Source organism: Muscardinus avellanarius (genome assembly GCF_963383645.1).
Source record: "Muscardinus avellanarius genome assembly, chromosome: 11".
Taxonomy (NCBI): domain Eukaryota; kingdom Metazoa; phylum Chordata; class Mammalia; order Rodentia; family Gliridae; genus Muscardinus; species Muscardinus avellanarius.
This window is the reverse complement of record NC_137797.1, coordinates 41,916,640-41,931,265: the sequence shown is the minus strand read 5'-3', so window position 1 is coordinate 41,931,265 and position 14,626 is coordinate 41,916,640. Positions and strand designations below refer to the sequence as shown.

General features: G+C 35.2%; 1 protein-coding gene across 4 annotated transcripts in view; it reads right to left on the bottom strand.

Annotated features, from left to right (window-relative positions):
• The window catches only part of PPP1R12A (protein phosphatase 1 regulatory subunit 12A), a gene marked incomplete at both ends in the record, with an annotated part of 143,374 nt that overhangs the window by 23,736 nt on the left and 105,012 nt on the right, over positions 1 to 14,626 (bottom strand). For 3 of the 4 annotated variants that reach the window (XM_080706416.1, XM_080706418.1, XM_080706417.1), the window contains 7 exons: positions 1,890 to 2,058; positions 2,279 to 2,479; positions 4,713 to 4,803; positions 10,404 to 10,580; positions 10,959 to 11,126; positions 12,433 to 12,528; positions 13,516 to 13,610. In XM_080706416.1, coding sequence (XP_080562542.1) covers positions 1,890 to 2,058; positions 2,279 to 2,479; positions 4,713 to 4,803; positions 10,404 to 10,580; positions 10,959 to 11,126; positions 12,433 to 12,528; positions 13,516 to 13,610 — 997 coding nt within the window. The remainder of the gene's footprint in view (positions 1 to 1,889; positions 2,059 to 2,278; positions 2,480 to 4,712; positions 4,804 to 10,403; positions 10,581 to 10,958; positions 11,127 to 12,432; positions 12,529 to 13,515; positions 13,611 to 14,626) is intronic. The other variant, XM_080706419.1, reaches the window with a different exon arrangement.

The window sequence follows — 14,626 nt, the reverse complement described above, 5'->3', positions numbered from 1 at the left end:
ATACTTTTTTATTTGGAAACAGGGTCTCCTAAGCCAGCCCGCATGGCTGGCTTTGAACCTGTGCGATCCTCCTGTCTTCGCCTCCCAAGTGCAGAGATTACAAGCGTGTGCCACCACGCCCGGCTACCTTGACAATATTTTAAAACGTATGTCAAAACAATTCACAAAACAATTTGTGTAGCCTCTCTCCAGTCACAATTCAAGAATAATTATCTCTATTTTTTCTGTGTCTAAAATTAAAAATTTCCTCAAGACAGTGATATTTGCTAGAAAGAATATTGAAATTCTACATGAAGGATGGGGCTCCAGTTGTTATTGTGTGATAGGGGTTAGTTGCTATACCTAAAACTAACATTCTAAGAGAAAAGAAAAAAAAAAAAACAATCTAAATTCTTCTTAGTGATATAACAGCAAATAGGAATCTTACGAATTTTGTAGTTTCTATTTCTTTATTGCCAATCCTTATTTAGTAGTAATACAATATCATTTAATTTTTCTTACATAATAGCTAGAGTAAACCCTTTTCCTCTAAAAATGTATTCTCTCTTATTAAAAACAAGTCAACATAAAAAAATGTTAGTCTTAAGATTAAAACTAACATTTCCTTTAGAATCTTAAGACTAAGATTTCCTTTTCAACCCTGAACAGTTAAAATAGCATCAGGATTACGTGATACAGAACATTAGGATCTCTGAATATATTTTAAAAGTACACATTTGGGAGAAAAATGATTTTAAAAATTAAAAAGACCATTGTATCATTAGCGAAGAATCACAGCAAAAGAGATTCCAAAATTAAAGGATTAAGAGAGGCTCTTAAAGCTGTTTTTAGAATTAAATGCCTTCTAGTGACCATCTACCAAGGTAATATAAACGGGCCAAGAAGGGTGCTATTTGAGAGGATGCTGAGCTGCTACTACTTAGCTCCAGCCAACTGCTGCTTTGTAAGGATTCACAAGCACTGTTGGCAAATTTCCCAACTTTTTAAGAAAAGCCAAACATCTAAGATTTTATTTGAATGTCTCTAAATTTAAGTGTTGGCTAATAATATATGGGCCTCATACATAGTAGTTTAAAGAACTGAAATATCTTAATGACCAACAAAATAAAGTCTAGTGAGAAACTGAGAAAAATTTACTTTTCTGGTATTTATCCTAAATGATTACTGATATAATACCGTGATATGTAAATGCCCTTTACTAGAAATCATTTTATCTAGCACTCATCTATGAAGTAACACAGGAATTAGTAAGAATTTTAGTAAGAAGTTTACATCAAACAGGAAATGGCAATAGTGAGCATTATTGCACCAATACATAGCTGAGAAATAAATTTATTTTTCAAGAAAGCAGCATAAAAGTTTTTAGCAGGGGTGCTATATGTTTTAAGTGATTTCAGTTTAAAACAATTTCACAGAAAACATTTGAAAAATATGATATGTAGAACTAAGAAGTAGCTTAAAGAATGAACCCAGGAGCATTCTATCTCAGAGCTCCACACCCAGCCCTTGTTTTGAAACAGTGTCTCCTCAGGTTGCTGAGACTGTCTTCAAACCTATGATCCTCTTGTTTCAGCCTCTCAGCTACTAGGAATTCAGGCATGTGCCACCATGCTGAGGTGACCCACCAGGTTTTCTATACTGACTTTTTTTGGCAGGTGGGCATGAAGATTTTTGTGAACTAATAGTTCATAAGATATTTATATCAACTCTACGCCATATGCTTTTTGTATTTGTCTTCTACTTTTGTTATTCTCAACATCACATATTTTTCTGTTTAGTTTGAATTTGTTCCACTTATGATGTTCCTTTTTAGTTCCATTATTATCTAGGAAAAAAACAATTCAAAGAATTTTTTGAAGAAAGTAGTTTTCAAAATTTGGTCTCCTTACCTCTTTCATTTTCTTTTGTTAATCCTCTGGAGTAGGCAGAAGTTATACCTACAAGACTATTTGGTCTGTTTAGTTGACTTGAAGTGTAGAGTGAACTGCTCACCGTAGAAACTGAAGATGATGGAGTGGTTGAACTCGAAGTTGACACTGGTCTGTAACGTGGGTAAGTCTGTAAACATTAAAATTAAAACCAACTTGAAATATTAAAAACAAAAATATATGGAATATTTAACAATTCATTCCAAAGGTGACAAAGTAATTTAGGACGCCAGCTAAAATCTCTTCACATATGTGGCATATGGTTTCATGGTATACAAATCTCTGCTATATATTTAGAATCACAATTATTCATCCTACTGACGCAGCTGTACTACTGATAAGACTACTACCTCATCATATGTTCTGGAGTACTTCTGTTTATATTCATCTTCTCTGGATGTTTCTGACTCCTTCTTTTCTTCTTGTTTCTCCTTATCTTGTTTTTCTTTTTCTTCTTTTTCTTTTTCTTCATTTTCTTGTTCTCTGGTTCTGGTAGAACGACTTCTTCCAATAGTTTTCTCAGCTTCTTGAAGATCTGTTAATGTCACACCCTGTATAGAAAAGAGAAAAAGTTAATTATGAGAAGCATTAAAGATAATTTCAAAATAACATATATTATATATTTGAAACTGGGGATTGAACCCAGGGGGATTCTACCTCCAAGCTATACCCACAGCCCTAATTTCTATTCTTTATTTTGAAACAGGCTCTCACTAAGTTGCGGAGGGCCTCACTAAGTAGCTGAGGCTGGCTGAGAATCTATGATCCTTCTATCTCAGGCTCCCAAGTACTGGGATTACAAGTGCGCCACCACACCCGGCTCAAACAAATTATTTTAGAAATAAGTATATTAAGTATGAATGCATTACAAGTCAAATACACGTTTGGAATTGACCTCTAAACCAAAGTACGTACGTGTATGTGTACACACACACACACACACACACACACACACACACACACACACACTTTTTTTGGGGGGTGGTAATGGGATTGAACCCAGGGGCATTCTACCTCCAAGTTATACTTCAGCCCTATTTTTTATCTTTTAATTTGGAACAGAGTCTCACTAAGTTGCTGAAGTTCTCACTAAGTAGTTGAGGCTGGTCACCAACCTGTAATCCTCCTGTCTCAGCCTTCCAAGTACTGGGATTATAAGAATGTGCCACCATGCTTGGCTCCAAATATAATTTTTATACAAGAAATTATATTTACTCTATGAAGAATCATCAAGAGTAGGCATCATGTTAAGAGTCTGAGAGAGTTACAAATGTGGGATAGAAACTATCTCAATATTCAGAAGTTATCTAGACATGGTAGCGCATGCTTGTAATCCCAGCATTTGGGAGGCTGAGAGAGGAGGATCATGGTTCAAGGACAGCCTCAGCTACTTAGTGAGGCCCTCCGCAACTCAGTGAGACCAAAAGAAGGAAAAAATAGGGCGGGGGGTACCTCTCGGAGGTAGAACGCCTCTGGGTTCCATCTCCAATACCACCACCACCACACACACACACAAAAAAAGTTAACATAATATGAAGAGAGATAGAACCACCATTTACAAATATGTTTCCAAATTCAGAGGTGGGAAGAAGAGCCAATATACACATTTTTTATAGAATGCTGTGTGCACATGTGCACATATAATAATTATTATGGTTTACTATAGGCTGAGGTTAGGATTTCAAAAAAGAAATATATTTTTAAGGTTCAACCAAAAACTTACTAGATTTCAAGAAGTTAAAGGTACAAAAATGGGAAAAGTATGTGAAAACTCTAAAAATAGGTCAGCTTACAAGCTAAGTAGTGGTAAGGATGAAGCAGTTGCATCTGTACCATGCAGCTCCTCAATTGCAGGAAAGAAAAAACACAGAGATACACCATATATGTCATGATTATCATGACAAGGAGGAAGAAGGAAGGTAATTAGCCTGAGAGACATTTTTCTCACACTTGCACATTAGATGTTGGATTTACCTAAAAGATGGCCTATTTTCTACACACTTCTATCTCCAAATATTCACCAAACTCTTTGAATTATTATACATAACTTTATTTATTTATTTATTTATTTATTTATTTATTTATTTAATTTATTGGTACTGGAGGTGGAACCCAGAGGCCTTCTACCTCTGGGCTATACTCCCAGACCTATTTTATATTTTATTTGGGAACAGGGTCTCACTAACGTGCTGAGAGACTCATTAAGGAGCTGAGGCTGGCTTCCAACCTGTGCGCTCCTCCTGTCTCAGCCTCCCAAGCATGGGGATTACAAGCGTGCGCCACCACGCCCGGCTATACATCATTTTTATGTTTACTCTAACATTTACCAAGTACTCCATACAAGATATCAAATTAAGAAGGAGAGGCTGGAAGCAGCAGCGTATGCCTATAATCCCAGTAAGCTGAAAGTGGAGGATCACAAGTTGGGTCACAATTTTTCAAAATAAAAAATTAAATAGGACTGGAATAAAGCTGGGAAGTAAAGAGTATCCCTGGGTTTAACTTACTGCAACACACACACACACACACACACACACACACACACACACACACTCTCTCTCTCTCTCTCTCTCTCTCTCTCTCTCTCTCTCACACACACACACATTCACACGTGCGTGCACGATATTCAAAAAATACTCAACTTTTACCTTTTAAGAGTTACTCATACTAGCATATTGAGATTGATATTTTCACAGCAAAGTGAAAACGGTAATTTGCTTTTACTTATTAAGCATATGCATTTCATATAAATCTTATACACTATACACATCATATTAATTATACCTGTGTTGATCTTCTAGACTGTCTTGCTTGTCTAGATCTTGCTTTTCTTTGGGATTCAGACTCTTCATCTCTAACAGGAGTGAGGTATGATCTACAGTAATAAATTAAAATTGTTAAGTTTGGAGATACAATATTTGAATGACTTAAAAATTTAGCATTTAATGGATTTAAAGAAAAAGAATCTTTAGAAAATGGTTGTACCCATTCTGAAATTAAAAATGTAATCTAATATCTTTTTAGATTGAAACTAATTACATCTCAACATATTATATTTTAATTTCTTCCTAACTACCTAACTACACCATTTTAACCATAACTAAATTTTAAGAAAGAACCATTCTTTTTTTTTTTTTTAAGGTACTGGTTTGGAACCCTGGGGCTTTTCTACCTCCAGGCTATATTCCCAGACCTATGTTATACTTTATTTGGAAATAGGTTCTCACTAAGTTGCTGAGAGCCTTACTAAGTAGCTGAGGCTAGCTTCAAAGCTGTGAGATCCTCTTGTCTCAGCCTCCCAAGTGCTGGTATTACAAGCGTGCACCACCACGCCCAGCTTAGAAAGACCATTCTTAAAAAAATATTTATTTTTGCTGAGCGTGGTGGCGCACACTTGTAATCCCTGCGCTTGGGAGGCAGTGACAGGAAGATTGCGAAGGTTTGAAGCCAGTCTCGCTGGCTTAAGAGATCCTGTTTCCAAATAAAATATAAAATAGGTCTGAAAATGTAACCAGGGTTCCATCCCCAGTACCATAAAAAAAAGATTTATGTCTTATTATTATCTTGTGGCGCTGAGGACTGAACCTAGGGGCATTCTGACTCTTGAGCATTAGCCCTAGTCCTGTTTTACATTTTTATGGAAATAGGGTCTAAGTTGCAGAGGCTTACTTTGAATCTGTGATCCTCCTGTCTCAACCAAAAGGAGTATTTAGAGAACTAAAGAATAAAAAATTTTAGCTCTACTGGGCGTAATGGAACACACGTGGAATCCTAGTTCTTAAGAGGCTGAGACAGGAGGATCACAGATTTGAGGACAGCCTTATCAACTGTTTCTAAATAAAAGATAAAAAAAAAGCTAGGGATGTAGCTCAAAGGTAGAATGCCCATGGGTTAAAAGAAATGTAGTTATATCAAAAGAGGCTGAGATATTTAATTTAGTGAAAAACTAAGTTCTCAGAACAGATAGAATTTAAATTTTTTGTTGTTGTTGTCATTTATTATTCTTAACTGAGAAAGCCCCCCCCCTTCTCTTGCTATTTTAAAAAAGTGATTATTTAACATCTGCTAGGAAACAATCCATTCAATGTTAATTCTCTACCTCTTCTTAAACTTCAATTGAAATTTCCCTTTAAGCCCTATCCCTTTAACGACCAACTTCTTTTACTTAAAAAAAGGGGCCTTAGCCGGGCGTGGTGGCTCACGCTTGTAATCCCCGCACTTGGGAGGCTTGGCAGGAGGATCGCACAGGTTCGAAGCCAGCCACGCTGGCATAAGAGACCCTGTTTCAAAAGTATAAAATAGGTCTGGAAGTGTAGCCTGGAAGTAGAAGGGCTTCCAGGAATCCCAGTAACACCCCCCCAAAAAAGGGGGGCCTTAAAAGTTGTGCTCTATAGAATATTTTTCTTTGGGGGTACTGGGGATTGAATACAGGGTCATTTCTATCTGTGAGCCATAGCCCCCTTCTGCCCTATTTTCTTTTGAAACAAAGCTTGCTAAGTTATAATGTGTTGGCTGTGAGCCTGCAATCCTCTTGTCTCAGCCTCACAGGTACTCACAGGATTACAGGTGTGCAGTTAGCTTCTATTTAAAGTACTTTTAAATTCTGGAAGACAGGTACCAAATTTCTTTCTAAATCTTTTATTTTCTAGGGTACAGAGTCCTAATTTATTAAATCAATCCTCACCTCATCCCCTTTTTAGACTCTTCTAAAACAATCTTAAATGACATGACAAGTTATCTGACTGAACTCTAGACTGTCAACACCTTCTTTCAATAAAAAAAATGGTTAGACTGAATGCAAAATTTAAACTATGAAGTGTTAAGTGAGTAAGCAGCACTCCTTGCATTCCTGTCAGGGTGCTTTTATTAATGATGTTTTGGCAGATAATATATTTTTGCTCATAATTTGAACAAGAAACTGAACTTCTGCAAAAAAGGAGGTAATATATACCCAAAGGGAATTAAAGGGCTGAGCAAATGTTAAGATAGAGCCTGCAATAAACAGGAAAACTTCCCTCCCAATAATACTATTTGGCAAATTTAATTGTTAATATACTTTAATTATATTACCACCTAGTTCACATTTCTGAGAACACTTACAGAAAACTATTTTCTATGTGAAGTTAATGAAGTTTAATTTATTCTACCTACTTTTCTTTCAAAACCCGAAGAAATGGTCTAATGAATTTTCCTTATTCACACAATACTATTTATTTATTTATTTGTTATTTATTTGTGGGTCTGGGGATGGAACCCAGGGGTATTTGACGTCCAAAATAGGGCATTTGCCCTATTTTTTAATCTTAATTTTGAAACAGGGTCTCACTAAATTGAGGAGGGCCTCACTAATTAGCTTAGGTTGGCCGCAAACCTTTACTCCTCCTGTCTTAACATCCCAAGTATTGGTATTACAAGTCTGCGCCACTACACCTGGGTTGATAAAGACAGGGTGGCATACCAATACTTCGGAGGCTGAGACAGGAGGATTGCAGGTTCATGGCCAGCCTCAGCAACTTAGTGAGATCTTATTTAAAAAGAAAAATAGGGCTGGGGGTATAGCTCACAGGTAGAATGCCTCTGGGTTCAATCCCCAGCACCACAGAAAAAACAACAAAAGAAAACAAAAAAGAACACAAAATGGTTATGTAAATTTGGAAAATGGTACATATTTAAAACTTCTCTATCAAAAAAAAAATCACAAGAGCATATTAAAAAGTCTAAGATGTACTAAGGAAATTAGCCCTAATAGTACTTTCCAAAATTGTTGAGGTAGAGACTTTGTGTGTGTCTGTGTGTGTGTGAGACACATTCATTAAATGTGGAAAAGTGTTCCTTGGAACTTCTGACTGAAAAATGTGGTACAATGGCTATTTCAAAAAATTTATTTTATAGTCTATTAATTGGTAATATACATCATGTTTCCTACAGTTGACAGTTACCATCTGATATCGATTCCTGTCTCCTGTCTTGTAGTGCGTATATACAGCAGACTTCTAAGAACAGGATTGAGAGAAGAAAAATAATTTATGTATTTTATGTTTTTAATTCCAAAAAGCTGATCATTAAGAATATGGGAGAATTTATCAGCCAAACTCCCTTGCTCCCTTAGCCAGTGCTGCATGATACTGTTCTACTGTATTTCTTTAACTAAACAGGGTATATAACTGTATTCATCTGTTTTAGATGGCTTATTATCTTGTGTGTAATCCAAAGGTCATTTTTTAATTAAAGAAATTTTCCTAATTAATCCTATTATTCTACACTTAAAAATTGCACTGTCATTTACTGGCCCAAATACTTCCATTTGCTTATAGTAGTTATATTTGGCTAGCCAAATTGTATCTTTAATAAACTGAACACCAAATACTATTAATTTACACTCAACTTTTTTCCTTCCAAAGAAAATATAAATGGGAAAACAGGAGCTGTCGGAACAAAGGGAAAATGGTGGAAAGGAGTAGTCATACTAAAGTAACAGTTCCATGTAGGTATGAAGTTATTTATAAGCTAAACATGAGAAGGAGAGAGAGGGGAGGGAACTGGGACAGAGATTGGGGAAGGGCTAATTGGGTGATGTGTGCATGTATGCCTCCACCATTTTGTATTCCATTAAGATGTATGACTACAATGCACCAATAAAAGTTAAAAAAGTAAAAAAATAAAAGGACTGTGGAGAATACAAGTAAACAGTGAGAGAATATGCGATCATGCTCCACCTCTTAATTTAAACCTAGCTTAATTCCAAATAAAAATACAATGGAATTCTTAGAATACGAAATCCCAATACAAACCTCATCAACAGAAGTAAAAAAATTTCCAGAATAGCGTGGAATTTAGTAGTGTGCATAATAACTTCTTGTAATAAAGTGTATATTTAAGGTACCTAACTAATGCTATAAATGTTATTTTCAGCCACTATATAGTCTTAAATCATCATATATACAGTCCAATGCACATTTCCAACCATAAATACTTTTAAAACCACAGATGAAGTCTAATCAAAAGATGAACAGAAGCCAACAATGTATTAAAAATTGCGAACAACTGTTTTCACACAGAAGAAAACACAAACATTAATATTATTGCAAACATCACTGAAACAAGTTAAGACAAACAAAATTTCTATAATATACACCAGAAATATTAACAAATTTTGTTATGTTACTAGACTCTACTTTGTCCTAACAAATATTTTCAAAATTGAATTTTAAATCTTTAATGTCTTCTGTTAAAATTAACTTAGTATTACTTCTAAAAGTCAAAACTCAATTCTAACAGAATAATAATAATAAAAAAAAAACCCTCTGAAACCAAAAATTGTAATTTTGGAAATGGTATGGGAACTGGAGATAAAGCTCAGTGGCAGAGGGCCTGTCTTGTATGTACAAGGCCCAGTACAGGGGCCTGGGTAGGGGGTGAGGGTGGGATTCACAAATAAATACAATAAAAAGTACCATAATTTGTTCTCAAAGAACTGACAATTTGAAGAAGCTACTCATTAGACTTTGTCAATGGCAACATTTTTAAAAAGCATGTAATACTAAAATGGAAAGACATCTAGAACTTAAAAGTTATGTAAATCAAACAAATACTTTTTATTACAGAAGAAGAAATTCTTCTAATCTTAAGGACTGAGACACAGCAAGAAGCTGTGGCAAAGCTCAGTGGTAGTGGCCCTGGGTTTGAACTCAAGCATTCTGACTCTTCTATATCTCCATCAACTCCACTATCTAATAAGTATAATACAAAGGATAATACACAGCTCCTTTCTACATCTATGATTCCAGGTTAATGGGCAACAGCAGGGAGACATAGATGTGAGCAAAGTTCGTAAATACATTTCAGCACACAAAATAAATTCATTATTAGTGAGTGCTTTCTATGTACCAAAACTAAATACAGTAAATGTATTCAGCATACATGAAATTATTTGGCTTATACATATAAACAGGAGCCTTTCTTCAGCAAAAACAGTGCTGGGGATCAAATCCAGGGGCTCTTGCATGCCAGGCAAGAAGTTTACAACTGAGCTCCACACCCAGTGCAAGAATTTTCAGATAAAAATTTTAAAACCAACAAAAACAGTTCAATAAAAATCCATCAAATTTTCTATGATGGGGAGGAAACAATGAAAAGAAACTGTTTTTGTCAAGGTACCACGTGTTTGGTCTTTATAACCTAAAAAGGTCCTGAAATAAAACTACTAAAAAATAAAAAATAAGAGGATAATTGTTGTGCTTGTTGCCATTAAACAAAAACATCAATTCCCTCAGAGGTAGTTGACTGACCCTAAATACCAATAATTCCTAGTTACAACAATTTAAGTAGTTCTAAGCTGACAGAGGGTATTTCATTTTTTACTTGCTGGAGAGATGGTCATCGACTTCTCAATATTGAAAAATAGAAAACAAAAACCCAACCTTCACCACGGGGCAAACATGAGAGGAGTATTGCATTGTTAGGACCTTTACACACCTGCGTCTCTCCCTGACCTCTGATGTGGAGGAGACAGTGCCAGCAGTAGTTGTAGTCAGGGTTGTGGTAGAAGCTGCAGCATTTACAACAGTTGGAGCAACAGGAATGGTCACTGCCGTAGGAACACTGTCCTTTTCTTTTTCAGTACTATCCTCAGCCCACAAACGATTTGAGGTACTATAGCATCATAAGCAGCAACACAAAAAGAGAAAAGGAAAACAGCTAAACAATGAAAGCACTTTCTAGCAGCTGAAAACATGTGACTACAGGGATGGATTTTTTAAAAACACAAGATGAGGCACCTTTCAACTATGAACTGAAAAGCTCAGCCAGAGCTGTCAGAAAAAAATTTACATTTTAAGCATTCTAATGCAGGATCTTAATTTTTTCCCCCAGACATGCATAATTGCTTCTTTTTGGAACCAATTTTTGTTTGGAAATAATTTTAAAAGGTAAATGAAAAAAATCCAGAGCCCCATGATCTTCTAAACAAAGATGCATGCACATACATAAGCACACAATAGACCTCAACACAAAATGTTATCTATGACTTACCTGCTTTGTGTGCCTGCTGAGGAAGAACCCGCTGTAATCTTTGTAGTAGTGCTTGTGCTGGAAAGCAGGCTTTTCTGAAGCCCAGCTGCAGAGGTAACTGTTGGTGTTGATGTGGTGCTTGGAACACTAGAACTAATCAAATCATCTTGTCTTCTACCAAAGGAGCAACTAAAGGAAAGAGTCATATCTCTATAGGATGTGTTTGTATGTGTATTCTATAGTTACTGTCTTATACATTATACACATTCACAAGACTAGGAAAAAAATCTAAGAAACTGTGTTCCTAGAAATACCACCAGCTCCAGCACCAAGAGTTGCATCTACAACTTGCTAGAGTTAGCTGACTTCACTAATTTGGTAGTGTATCATTTTACTGTCACCTCCCAAACCTTTCAACAAAGCTCAAATATGCACTGATTTGGTATTTTGCATTTCTGGAACATTCCAAATCATATGGTCATGTGAGACTGGTCCTAAAACTATATCTTGATTCTGGAAATATAGACACTGGACAGTTTTGAGGGGAAAAATTTTATTTTGGTAATACTTGGGGATTGAATCCAGGGCCTCATGTATACTAGACCAAGCACTCTAATACTGAGCAACTGCCCCAGCCAATTTTAAAGATTTTATTTTGAGACAATTTCATTAAGTTGCCCAGGCTGGCTTCAAACTTGGGAGTTCCCCTGCCTCAGCCTCCTAAGTAGCTGGGATTACAGGTGTGTACCAGGCAAGGAAGGTTCTTTAGTCATGGGTCAGATTCCTAGGAATGACCCATGTCTACATTATATTTGTTCTTATCTTTCTCTCTATCTCTCTCTCTCTTTTTTGGTGGTACTGGGGTTCCTGAAAACCCTTCTACCTCCGGGTTACACTCCCATACACCTAAAATATATATATGGAAACAGGGTCTCTTAAGCCAGTGAGGTTGGCTTCGAACCTATGGATCCTCCTGACGCGCGGGGATTACAAGTGTGCACCACCATGCCCAGCCGTATCTTACTGTCTTCAGTTGTTTCAGTAGAGAACTAATTTATAAGATCTCTCCCACCCATCCCCACTCTCCAATATGAGAATATCAATATTCCTGTTGAAGGCATATTCATTAGCTCTAAGTGCTAAGATAAGCAGAGACTTTCCAGATCACAAATGATGCCTAAATCAAGTAAGAAACTGACCTATTTTAGTTGCTCTAGTCATTTATATAAAACACAAATACGATATAATCTAAAAGATGCTTCATAACATATCAAGTTTAAATATACAATAGGCATTAATAAAAGCAAATCACCACCCATCTTTAAATATATTCTGTATCTTTATAAAGTTTTTACCTAAACAAAAAATATATAATATTTATTTTAATCAAAGTACTTATTTGATTAATTGAAAGCTAAATTGAGGGCTCCAAACAAGCTGCCTTTTAATTTTTATAAAAGAATACACCAAAACCACCTAGGAATTATATCATTACCTTCTATGGTAAGATGATCCTTCGTTAATTGAGCTATTTTTTTTAAGATCATCTTCCCATTTTCTTCTTGTGTAAGAACTACTTGTTCGCAAGTCCCTGTAAAAAAGAACACTTTTCAGATTCTGATAGATAATTTGAAAATATGATTAAGAAAGTAACAGCAGAAGTAGAAACAAATAAAATCCTTGGAATAATACTTTGAAATACTTATGAATAAGAGAAAGTAATTTCAGTTCTAGATCTATTCCTAAAGCATAATCCTAAATATAGGGGGAAAACAGATATTTACAGAAATATTTATCATCACAAAATATTACACTATGTCCATAGAATGGGTTCTGGAGGGGAAGAGATGGTTACTTTAATCTCAGGAGAAGCACTCTATGATATACTTAGTCATTAAAAGTAATGTGTATTGAGCCAGGCGTGCTGGTGCACGCCTGTAATCCCTGCACTTGGGAGGCGGAGACAGGAGGATCGCGCAGGTTCGAAGCCAGCTGCTCTGGCTTAAGAGACCCTGTTGAGACCCTGTTTCCAAAAATATAAAATAGGTCTGGGAATGTAGCCTGGAGGTAGAAGGGCTTCCAGGAACCCCAGTACCACCCAAAAAAAAAAAAAAAAAAAAAAAAGTAATGTGTATTGAAAATACATATTAGCAACATTACTTATGAGATGCTAGGTGAAAAAAGGTCACACAATTGGATATGGTCCTTTAATTACAACCATATTAAAAATTTTTCAAATTCTATGTGCTGAGAAATATGAAGAAACCAATGAACATGTTTAAGCTGATTCAGTAAAGGCTTTTCTATTTTCTTCTTTCCCTTTTTCTAAACATTCAAAATGTTTAGAGAACTTGGACTACTACTTTCCCATACTCTGTCCCAGCCACAAGACCTTCTTTGCTATTTTATGAATGTAGTAAGCCTATAGCTTTGCAGTCATACACTGGTGTTCTATCAGTAACACTCTATTTCTTCCAAAATCCATAGCCCATATAATTACAGTGCTCATGTATTATCTTTGGTGCTAGGTAATAAAGGTTTTAAAGTGAATGCATAAAGCAAATCATAATAAATTCACCTGTTTTCTTTCTCTTCAATGTCAGATGTACTGGCTAATCTTCTTGGTATAGTAGGTGCAACATATGCAAGCCTTGTTCCTTTACTATCTTTCTCCTACACAAAAGGAAAAAAAAATGAATGAAAATAATATTGTATGCTTATTAAAGGCAGTGCTGAAAATTTCAACAACAGGTTAACAAAATATATTATATGGCCATCACAACTTATAGCATTTTCATAGCTCCAAGCTAAATTTAGGACTGCTGTATTGTCAATAATCAGGCAACACATCAAGTTCACGGTTACTGCCAGTCTTTCTAAGTCCTAAACACCCAGATACAGAAGACTCATGTTTCCTTTCTTCCTCTTTGGAAAAAGTTTTAGTTGAGTTTGGAGACCTTTTATTTTTCAAGGAAAAAAAAAAAAAAAACAAACCTTAATTTGGAAACAATACATTTACAGATAATGTCTAAAATTATAATTAACTGTTTCAGGAGAAAATACTTTTTACTATGTAGTAAAAGATAGCCTATTCTAATTTTCATACTTCTTAAGTCTAGAAATTAGAAAATAACAGGAAAAATTTCATTTACACCTTATTTTTTCTAAAACATCTATAACACATAAAATAATGTTGTATTATAAGCAGAAATACTCTATTTCTCTCATAGAAATAAGTTTCAAATATGGTTCAATGGGAACTCCTAGTCACTTATAAAAACTATTCACAACCTTGACTGTCTACGCTTTAAAATATTTTAGAATATTCAAAATAAACATTATCTAAACTATATTTATCCATATATGGTTGAGTGTATAGTATAGTGGATATGACATTAATATATTACTAGTATGCAGACAAAATACTTGAGACAACTGGATAATAAATTTATAAGAAAACATAATATTAAAATTAACAGACAATAAATTTCATCCCTGAATTTCCAATACAAGGAATCACTTTTAGAGAATGAAAACCATACAGAAACAAACAAAAAAAGAAAGCCCAGGCACAGAAAATGCACAAAATAAATAATGCAATTATATAAAACAGTACTGAATAAAATCTATGGTGAAGCATTCTATGTGCAAAAATTTATATTAGGTTACAACCGAAGTTTAATACAAAT